The sequence below is a fragment of the Mesoplodon bidens genome (genome assembly GCF_964165515.1).
Source record: "Mesoplodon bidens genome assembly, chromosome: 14".
In the NCBI taxonomy this organism is placed as follows: domain Eukaryota; kingdom Metazoa; phylum Chordata; class Mammalia; order Artiodactyla; family Ziphiidae; genus Mesoplodon; species Mesoplodon bidens.
The window spans coordinates 66281712-66293140 of NC_138170.1; the positions used below are offsets into that span (position 1 = coordinate 66281712).

Consider the following 11429-nt stretch of genomic DNA (forward strand, 5'->3'; position numbering starts at 1 on the left):
AATCACTTGTGGATATTCCCCCAACTAAAAGGAGAAGAACTCAGTATTTAAACTCAAGTCTCCCAACTTCAAACCCCTGCTATAGACTTTACTGACAGCAAAGAAAGTCTTAAAGGAGGTTTTAAATGGGCAGCTGCTACCTTAGCCATGGGCAAGAGCACCAGGCTCAGACTGAGCATAGAAGCTGGGCTTGAAAAGGAAAATACATTTTTCCCTTAAGTTCTACTCCTAATGGCTCTCCAGGTTTAGCTTATTTTCCTATGAGGAAGGTTTAAGAAAAAACTTTTTCCTGTGAGAGCATTGTCTCCCTGAGTCCCTATAGTCCACAGGGACCAGCCTTGAGCTTTATATGATGGAGAGTTTTTCCTGCTTTCCCCTCCAAGGCTCCCTGCGATCTACCTTCCTTTTCTAGTGTAGAGGAAAGCCTTCTTTACTCCCTGTCTTATTTAGAGATGTCCTCCAGCACTAGAAAGTCGTAGTATTTTTATAAGCCACACAAACAACAATGTATCACCTCAATTCCCAGCTACTGTGCAGTTTTGGGGTCTTCTGGATGGCGGCAGGTTGGAGCACACTCGGCTAGTTTGCCCTTTCTAAACTGTGAAGGTCACTTCTCTGCCAGGATTCATAAACGGTGAGCCCCCGCTTCCCTTCCACAAATGTGTCTCTTCCAGAGCCTTCTGCAATTATGGCTCATTTCTCTAGGTTTCATATGGCAGGCATCTGAACAGAATTAAAAGCATAAGCACGTGCAAAAATAATCTGCTTCCCAAGATAGTAAATGCTGAGTTCTATATTAGAACATGCTGTGAGTGCTGACTGGCTAGGGCATGATTAACCTAATAGGCTTAAAGTTCCACTTGCCATGCACATCTGTCAGGACACGAGCAAAATGCAATCCTGTAATCCACGGGACTGAAGTCCTCTAGAACTGCCCTGTTGCTCAGCAGCAGCAGAGGGTTCAAAACTTAGAACAACACCAGGCCGGCGGTAGCATCACTACCTCCACACAACGGGGCCAAGGAAGGAAAGAAAGCCAGTTCCAAGTTTAGGACATGGCACCTTGGACTTCAAAGGATTCTGGCTTGGAAATTGCCTGGATGGACTAGTAAGACTGCCTTTTGTTCCTGTTTTGAATACAATTGTCTGAAAATTGTGAGGGTTGCAGATGGGAGATGACTGCAAGCTGACATCATGGGATGTACACCTTCCCACAGTGATATTGTTAACAGCATTGCTAAGGGTGGCATCCAGTTGTTTAAAAAGCCCAAAGCAATTCCGCCAGGATGTCAGGGGCCCAGTGAAAGATGCTCCATCCCTTTGCTGGTTCAAAACTCCACCTGCCATGACTCTGGAGGGGGCTTGTCCCAGGCACAGAGGCCAGCAGAAGAGCAGCAAAGTCCCAGGTGGATCCAATCCGTGGCAGAAAGTCTTTGTCAGCTCACCAGAGATCCCACATCAGGCAAAAGGAAAGACATGGAAGGACTGATCCCAGAAACCAAAACCTCCCCATCCCAGCTGAACAAATCACAAAGCTACGTGGCTACACACATTCCGTTCAAGAGGCAGAGTTCCCATGGATCACAAGGGGCGGCCTTTTCTGGGGAAGAGAGTGAAGAAAGTAATACCCAGGAGACTTCCAAATGGGGAAAGAGGCCAAAATGTCACGGGTCGAGCAAACAGGGCCATTACTGCCAAAGCATCCTTCCTGCCCACGAGTCTGAAGACAAAGTAGACTTCCCTGAGCCCCTGGTGAAGGCCCACCAGCGTGCTTACACCTATCTGCACACCTGCCTCTCCAAATACGAAGCAGTTCTGAGCATCACCCATTGCGCCACACAGACCCAGGAGCTGCTGCAGCCCATGGTCAGCTTCCTGTTGCTGTGTTTTGATGAGGTCAACCAGCTCTTCGGGGAAATCTCCAAGGATGGAGAAGAGCTCCTTCAGGAAGTTAAGGAGGATCTGGCTTGGCCTTTGAAGAAAAGAGAGCCCCAGAAGCAGCCAGATCTCTTGCAGCAGCTTCTGCAGTACACAGTTAGCAAGCTGCAGGTGCTCAGCGGCACGGTGGTCTCGCTCTCTGACAGCCTCCTGGAGGGCTCCGGCCGCTACTTCCACGGCGCCACGGGCCACCTGGGAAACAAGCTGAGCAAGAAGAGGGGTGCAGATGAAAGCCTCCTAAGGGTTCTGGGGCACCTGGAGAGCTTAGCGAGTGGCCACAGTGACCCTGAAGTGCAGGGCCTACCCTTGTGCTCTGAGGACAGTGGCATTGGTGCTGACAATGAGTCTGTGCAGCTGGCAGACAAGCTGGGCAAGCAAGCCAGCTGGGACTTTGTGCTGGAGCCTGCAGAGTGGAGGCCAACGATTTCACCCACAGTGGAGGCCAAGCTGTCAAGACATACCTGGCAACAAAGTCCATTCTGGATGGGTTCAGCCAGACCCCAGGACTGCCCGCTCTCAAGGCCTCTTACAGCAAAGGTTCAGCCAGCAGTGCGGGGTGGATCAGGGAGCCCCCAGCCCTCCAGCACAGGCCCAGAAAATACTGCCTCAAGGCCTTGGGGGCTGGGCCAAAGTGCCCCGGGTGATTCCCCTGGGATCAGGATCTCCAGGGAAGCACACTTTCCTAAAGGCTCCAGGTTGATGGACACTCCGCCCCTCAGTGAAGGTGAGGACAGCAGCCCAGAGGAGGAGGAAGACCAAGAGAGTTGCCTGAGTCCACGTGTGTGGCAGGGAAACGCTTCCCATGCAAGGCCTCGGTCTTCACCTGCCGGTGCCGAAAGCCCATTTCAGCTACACTCCCGGAGGCTTAGGAGCCCCCAGGACCAGGAAATGATTCTGAAGATGAAGGAAGCAATCAGTGAAAGGATCAAGTTTGTCCCCGTGCCCTCTGAGCACCAGGAATGGGTCGAGGAAGAGGAGAGAACCATGGTGCCCCCAAGACCGAACACAGCCCGTGACAGCAGGAAGGCCCCCTCAAGGCAGAGGAGGTCCCAATCTGAGGGGTGTCTGAAGAGCCACGTGGAGGACCCCACCCTCCAGGAGCTGCAGAGGGTCCAGAGAGACCTCAGCCAGAGGCTGGAGGTACTTTGCACCCGGGACACCCAACAGCAGGGGCACAGCCAGAAGCAGGTTCTGCAACCCAGGGCAACAGCGCTGAGGCCCGACCACTGCTGCAACGTCACCCCAAGCAGCACCATCAGCAAGCTGAAAGCATCCCTCACCAAGAACTTCAGCATTTTGCCAAGTCAGAGCACCTTGCAGAAATGCTGTCCCCGCCCTGAGGGAGAACAGCCCTGGCAGGGAAAAGCTGAGGGGCTTCCAAATGTCATGCCATCAGGTGAGAGGGCCAGTGAGGCTCCCAGGGCCCAGGACTGGAACATCAAGAGCTGTCCTACCAGAACATCGGTCAAGAAACTCATTGAAACTTTCAGTCCCACCGAGGGTCTAAGGACATTGGGGGATTCCAAGGACTCTGGGCCGAGCCCCTGCCCCAGGAAGTGGGGGGTCCCCACCATGCCTCCCAGATTCCCCATTTACAGGGGACTTGCCCCTTTGTATCCAAAGCCTCGAATTTCTCCAGCAGCAGGTGGAGAATCTCTCAGGATGGGCCCAGGCTGGAGGCCCTTTGCTCCCACCTTTCCCCCTCTGCTCACAGCAGAAGCATCCAAGAGTGAGGACCTCAACTGTGAAACAGAGGAGAACCCAGAGCATCTCCCTCCACCGCCTCTGGAAATCCTGATGGACAAATCATTCACTTCCCTGGAGCCCACAGAAAGCAGCAATCTAGCAGAGAGCTCCCTTGAAGGGACCCACGTGCCAGGGCTGGGAGGGGCTGGCCCCGCCCGGAGAACGTGGGCTTCCCCAAAGCTAAGAGCCGCCATGAGCCCCTCTGACCTGCTGCCCAGCAAGACCACGGCCACCCTCGCCAGGGCCCGCAGCGCAGAACCAGGGAGCAGCAAGAGCGGCTGCAATCCCGGAAAGCTCGCCTTGGACCTCAGCCACCCGCCAGCAGCCAGCGGAAAGCCAGAGGTGCAGGGCAGCAGGGCTCAGAGTCAGGCACGAGCGGACAGGGCCACAGGCCTCTCCAAGCATCCCCCGAAGGTCATCCGCTGGAACCACTCCAGCCACACGTCCGGGCAGAACAGGACCTCGGAACCCAGCCTGGCCAGGCCAATGCGAGGGCCACATTCTCCCGAGGCCCCAAGGCAGAACCAAGATAGAAGCCCTGCACTGGTCAGGAAGGCCTCTCCCACAAGGGCACACTGGACGCCCAGAGTGGACAAGAGGCACTCAAGCCTGCCCTCCACTCACAGACCTGCCCAGCCAAGTGTGCCCTGTGTGCACAGATCCCCCAGCCCACCGCTCAGCCCTCCAGCGAGCCCCAGGGTGCTAAGCCCCCCAACAGTGAAGAAACGAGCTTCCCCTCCCCCCCAGCACAAACTGTCCACTCCTCCCTCGGCAAGCCCACCCGCTCAGCACAAGGTCTCCAGCCCCCCTGCCCAGTGCACAGAAGCCAGTTCCCCTGCCTCTGGCCCCTCCCCATCTCCCCCAGCGTCTCCCAGTCAGGGGCCCAAGGAAACAAGAGATTCTGAAGACAGTCGGGCAGCCACGGCCAAAGCATCTGGGAACACATGTTCCATTTTCTGTCCAGCCACCTCCTCTCTGTTTGAAGCTAAGTCACCATTCTCAACAGTACCCCAACTCACCCCACCATCGCTGCCACCTGAAGCTGGGGGTCCTTGTGGGACGCCGACAGGATGCTGGAGGAGCAGCTCAGGGCCACGACTGAGGGCGGACTCACAGCGAGGGACAGCTCTGTGTGCCCTCAACCCTCAGCCTTTCATCAGAAGGACAGCTTCTGACTGCCGGCCGGGCATCCGCCTTCACCTGCCTGTCCCGGGCACCACCAGCGACGCTTGTGAATCCCAGCTTGGCCAGAGCAGGTAAGGAGGGTCCTTGGGCCACAGCCCTGCAGTTATTGGGATAGAGCTGATGTGCCCTTAGGCTCATCTGGGTCAGTAGTTTTCAGACGGAGTTCCCAGAGAAGAGCAGCTGGGAGAGGGGTCTAGGAATGTCCTGTCTCCCAGTCCCCCATGCTTAAGCAACTGTCTTTCATCTGTTACCCACTTCAGGTTCCTGAGAAAGATTTAATTGCAAGGAGCTCTGCTGTACTAAAGATAAAGTTTAAAAAAAAATTAAAAATTAAAAAAAAAAGTTTAAAACAATCAGGTTGGTGCAACCACATGTGCCCCTTATTTTACACTTGGGGAAACTGAGGTGAAGTGACTTGTCCCCCAAAGTTGAGTCATTGTCCCCTGTCTGGAGACAGCAGCCTGATCTCTGTCTTTCCTGGTTTACGGCAATAGACCAGCATCTTAGTGGGAGGTGCTCAAAGTTTTTGGTCCCAGGACTTCTTTGAGAGAGGTTTAAAATATTTATTAATTGAAAAAACAAAAACGACCCCATTCTATGTTAACATAAACTATATCCTAATGAAAAGTAACTATATTTTCCACAAGAACAAAAAAATTGAGCGGAAGGAGTGGCACTGTCTTATAGTTTTACGCCTCTTTAGGGTGTGGGCTTCACAGACAGACAGTTGGATTCTCAGACCTTTGTCCACAGTCAATCTGTTGTGATATCACACATCATGTAGTCTGGAAAACTCCACTCTACATTCCTGAAGAAATAAGTGAAAAAGGCACATAACATCTCAGTATTATTATGAAAATAGTTTTGACCACGTGGACACAACCCCCCCGCCCCCCGCCCCTGAAAGGATCTGGGAGGTACCCAGGGGACACACCTTAACAAACAGCAGGGCCTGGAGGTATTGAATATAAAAGTCTGGCTTCCCCATACTCCTGAGGACCTGCCCCCACTTCTCCTCCAATCCAGCCTCATCTCCATCTCCCCTTTCAGAGGAGTGTAGAGCAAGAACAAGAATTTCCATGAGCACTGAGCACCAGAACCCAGGTGGAAGGGCTGCCATGCCTGCCCTGGGCCGGCTGAGTTCTAGGTGTGCCTTTCTCATGTGGGGCAGCTGACTTGCATGTCCTTGGCCCAGCCCTGCAGACAGGTCTGGGCATGCAGCTACAAGGGGGCATGACTCAAAGTATAGCCATTGCCTGGGAGTTGAAAGGACTCGAATGGTGGTGTGATTATTTTACAGAGTTTACGGGGACACGCGTCTTTTCCCAGATTGTGGCACGGGGAGAAAAATGTAAATCTGAGGTCGGTTAAAGAGGAACTCTTATCAATGTGTCTTGATATCATATCAGACAAAGCTCAACCCACAGCAGTCCTTGCTATCTTTGCATTGCCCACAGTTGTGTAAATCAGAAGTTAATTTCTGCCAGAGCGATATGTGTTACAGACATCACAGTCTGTCCTGGCATAAATGGTAGCTTTTCACAAAGTACTAGGCAGTCAATTTTAAATCAAGATATTATCTCGGGAAAGTTGTGCATGATTATAGTTATAGAAACTTCCCCAGCCACTTGAAAGAAATGAAATAATGATTATTTTTGCAAGAATCTTAATGTAACATTGCTCTTTTCTTAAATCTAAAATGAGCTTCCCACAGCACGGTGCCTTTCATCTGAGAACCTCTATAAATGTTATTGCATTATTCCTCACACTAGCCACTTATTCAGTTATTAGATTTCTAAAACTGTACCCTTCAGGAGAAGAGCCTGAGAGAACAAGGACAATAAAATGGCATTAATTAAAAACACTAACATTTTAAAACAGCAGGAGCAATAATAAAGCAACATAAAATTGCTCAAGGAGAAAATATTGCCATTCTTTCAGGTTTCTCCTCCGAATAGGGCGGCCTTAAGGGTTGTTTTATGTCCTGAATCTTAATATTCAGAGAGATGAGGTGGGGTGGGGAGTAATTGTAGCTTGAAAGAGGGAGGAGGATTCATAAAGAGGAGCCTTCCCAAGGTCACGTGGAAGGTCATAGAATGACTCACAGCCATTCCCCTATCTCCTGGTCAGACCACAGGTCTAAGCTGTTCTAGACTGTGAAACTGTGAGCACGTGATGAATGTGATGGGAAAATGCTTATTCCCCAGAAACACACCCCACTCCCCACTCAGCCCTGTAAATTGGCGTCTGGGAGCAGAAGTGCACCTGCTGTAAGAGGAGGGCTTTTGAGGCTCTGGAGATGACAAGCATTTTTTTCTGCCCTCCTGCGTATGGGAAACAATGCCAGGGAACTGAGCATGATTCCCCCAAGATCATGCAACAAGACAACAAGCCAGTGCCCGAGAGCCAGAAACTCCTACAGGCTGTTTACCCAAGCAGGGACTTGCAGGGATAGCCCCACCCATTGTATCTCACAGCCAAGGCAGGCTTGCAGGATGCACTGGCCTGTGTCTGGTGTTGATCCCCTGCAGGTCATCCCGTGCCCCTGTTTTAGAAAAAATGATGGTGTTGATATCTTCCCCACCTTGGGGCCCGGGGATTGGGCGCAGTCCTTGCAGGCTTCCCCAGGAAGCTCTGTTACTGAGCTTCAACTGTTATTTATGTGTTGAATCCCCAAGTGAAGGCACCTGTCTCTATCCAGGTCTCAGTGTGCCCAGACTTGCTCTGCTAAATGCGGTGCTTTTAATCTCTGCCAGGACTGGACCAGCCAGTCAGGGTCTCTCTGCAGCCCCCTGACCCCGTTTCCTGGAGACCTGGGCCGCCTGGCTCCCCAGCAGGTCTGGGAACAGGTGGAACCATGGCCATATGGCAACCAAAACAGTCGACCTCCTGGCCTGAGCCTCACGCATATGTGGGAACTGGTTGAGGGTGGGGAAGACACAGTTCAAGAACCAAATCCTGCGTCACACCTCGGCATCAGCCTCCACTGACACTGCATGCCACAGCCTGTCCCCTGCTCCAGTCTGGGAGCAGCAAAGGGTCATGCCCCACCCTGTTCAAAAGGGGCACAGGAGAAGAAAAAATAAGGTGGGAGCCGTGGCCCACAAACCACTGGGTCCTACAGGGACTTATGATGGGGCCAGAGGCTGACATAGATGAGACCGGCTCTAAGGAACAGGGTGGGTTCCTCACTGCCTGAAAATCGCGTATGACGGCCAGTGTCAGTGCCCACCCCACCATTCCTGCCACCCTGATCTTGTTAGGATCCAAACTCAAACTTGTCCTCCACTGGTTGGACGTCCCACGTAAGCCTAAGCACGCAGAACCGAGCACACTCGTAATACAGTCAAGAAGGTGCCATCACGGGCAGAGAGAAGGGCTTCTGGTCTGTGCGTGTGGGGAGCTGGGGCCAGTCCTGGTCCTCAGGTGACTGATGGAGAGGCTCCGAGCCTCAGGTGCCCACCTGTCATATGACAGGGTGGTCCCTCAGGTCCCTAGCAGGTGCGACTTCCTAGTCCTACTACAAAACAGCCCCAGTGACAGCCGACAATTTAGTGAGCACCTATCATATGCTGGTTAGTGTGTGGAGAGTTTTCCATGTGTCATCCAATATTGATAACTTTGAGTGTCCTATGAGATGGGTATTATTACTATCTCCCTTTCATAAAGCAGGAAACTGAGAATCAGAGAGATCAATCAACATGCTATAGGTCACACAGCTAGTAAGTGGAAGGGCCAGGACTCGAACCCAGACAGCCGACTCCACCCTCCACACGGTCTTTGTGAGGCTAGCCTGGCTGCCCGTAGCCAGTGTGGCTTTCCGAGCTGGTCCCCCATCTGGCCTAGGCTTGATCCGTGCTTGTGAGCACCCTCCATTCTGTGCTCCCAGAGCACACTGGGTGTCCCTCTCTGTTCAGAGCCCCTCTCACTGTGGCACTCAGCAGCTGGGAAGCTCTATTCTAGCCAAATGCCAGGTCTGAGCCAAGCAGTTTTCATTTTATTCCATTCAGGAAAAGGGTGGCGGCTGAGCAAAGCAGGGTTTTTTTTGCTGTTATTGTTGGTGTTATTTTTGATTCAACTAGCTAAGCCTAGCTCTTTATTAAATAAGAAGTGCTTTTAAAACAAAAACAAAATAAAGGCCTGGCTCCCGAGCTCCTGAGGGAGATGCTTTGTTCACAGCAGCAGGATCTGGGCATCCCAAGAGAGAATAGGACTCAGCCTGTCCTCTGAAATGCCAGGAGCTTGGCTCTCACGGTGCCCAGACACAGCGGACACCCACAAGGACAGCACCAGCAGGCAAAGCTGATATGGAAAGGCAGAGGCCTGGCACCAAGAGTCCACCAGGTCTGTGGGTGACACAGACAGGAGGGCTTGAGAGAGACAGAATGGAGATGGGGCGGGCCCAGAAGGAACAAGGAGGGTTCGATCAGCACCTGTGCTTTCTCTCTGCAGCAGCAGCGAGGAGAGCCCCAAGGACACGGAGCCATGGAACAGTCCCTGTGCCCCAGAACCAAAGGGCGGCAGCAGGGGCGCACCGCCTCCAGAGCTCTACGTGCTGGGCCACGGGCTGCAGCGGGAGGCCAGTGCCAGCCATGCCCAGGACAAGCGCCAGCAGAAGGAAGTGGCCTGACGGGCTGGCCGACTGAGTCACACTGATGCCAGTCACCCCACAAGGCAAGGGTGACAGCCAAGCATCAGACAATCCCAGAGAGGGTGGGCCAACCAAACTCCTCCTGAGTGGTAGGAAAGGCCTGGAGAGGCACTGCCCAGAGGCTCTCCTAAATTCTAAACAATCACTGTTTGCAGTCCTAGATCCTGGTTTGCCTTGGGTTCAACGAGTAACTATAACTTTGGGCCCCACAATGACACTCTTTTATCCTTCAGGTGCTGGTCTTAATTCAGAAGGAAATGATGTTTACCACGTGCTTGATGAGCCAGGTGTTTTACTTGGGTTAGCTCTGTGAAACCATTTAATTCTTTCAACAATGAATGACACACATAGCATTCTCCTGGTTTTTGCAGATGAGAAAACCAAAGCACCTCTCATCCATTCACCACCACCCCCCCACCCAGTGCCTTGCCTGAGGTTACACAGCTAGGAAGAGAACAGAGTAAACCGTGAACAGGTGTGCCTGGCACTAGAATCTATTGTCTTTCCTTCCTTTTTATTTTTTTGAACCTTTCATTGCCCTTGACTGTTCCATCACTCCATCTGCAAGCATACATATGTACTTGTACATGTGGAAAGCTTCTTCTTTTTTTTTAAGGTTAAATAGTGGCACAGCTTTTATGTGCCCATTGTGAGCTCTGTTTAGAAGCTGACTGCTCCAGAGATAAGAGGCCTGAGGTGGCATTAAGACACACAGCTCCACCCACCCTCCTTCTCAAGCTCAGCTCCAAAGCCCTAAAAGCAAAGCTTCCAGCCCATCAGCGCAGCCCTGCTGGCTCTCCGGCTAAGCCTGTCTCAGAGGCATATCTCAGATGCTCTACCCCGTGCACCCACATGCCTCTCAGACTGCGTGGGTACAACCAAGCCTCCCAAACAAAGCAGCCTATTCTCTGCACCCCATGGGGGCTGAAGCTCAGAAGGACGTGTGGGTAAGGCAGGCACACACACACACACACACACACACACACCAGTCTCCCCCAGGGGCTTCTCTGCCAACTTTATTCCCAGGTCATCTGCAGAACTTCTGCTGGATTGAAACTGAAGTGAAGAACCATTGTTCACGCCCCAAACCTGCTTCTGCCAATGAGCTAGATATTTGCTGCAGAATTTGGAATTTTTCCACTGGAGGCTGTGGAGTGCTTTCTATTTAGGAAAGAATTTGCAGTAATTGGGTGATTCAATGCCAGCTCAGTGGGTTGTCAAAAGACAAGAATTCTCACCCACAGAGTACAGCTAAGGGCCAATCCTCCACATCTGCTTCAAAGCTGATTTTTTAAGTTTGGAAAAATTATAGACTTCAAGTCCTTTCTTGTTGAAGTAGATCATGACTCAAGAACATGTTAAACTGGGTCCTGAGGACTAAGCTCCCTCCCCCCAGGGATAGGCTGTGGCTTCAAGTAAATGATCCCCACCTTGACTTGTCCAGTTATTCAGACAGGGGTGACAGGAACAATCTCTTCCAAGGCACTCAAGGAACAGTTGATTAAACTACCAAGAGGGACCACAACCCACCCCTCTATTGGGAAATGTCTGTACACACCTAGTTGGGTGCTCACGTTTGCTGTGTAGCTACACTAATCCTCAGAGCGGAGCTCAGGCCACAGCAGGGCAGAGCCACACCCAGGGGCTGGAGGCTGGGCCCTGGGAACTGCCTGGGCTGCAGGACACAGGAGGAAATTCAGCCACCCAGGCCCAGGTAAGTGTGTGAGAACAGCCAGCTTCAGGTAACTTGCTTGAGAGAGAGCAGACTGTCTCCCTGCATGGTTAGGCCGGAAGCGTGGGTAACGAGGGCTGGGCCCCGTAGGCTGGCTTTCAGGAAGCAAGCAGTGTGGAGCAATCCAGCTTAGAGGTAAGAGAATTAGTCAGAAAGGGGACCTGCCCCGTGCTAGGG

General features: G+C 52.3%; 1 protein-coding gene across 1 annotated transcript; it reads left to right on the forward strand.

The window, feature by feature from the left end:
* Window positions 1–1194: 1194 nt before the first annotated feature.
* Window positions 1195–9499, forward strand: PCARE (photoreceptor cilium actin regulator; the record flags this gene model as incomplete). Its single annotated transcript, XM_081254437.1, has 2 exons — window positions 1195–4940; window positions 9322–9499. The coding sequence occupies 2 exons, from the start codon at window positions 1195–1197 to the stop codon at window positions 9497–9499; spliced, it is 3924 nt and encodes a 1307-aa protein (XP_081110563.1).
* Window positions 9500–11429: the final 1930 nt, after the last annotated feature.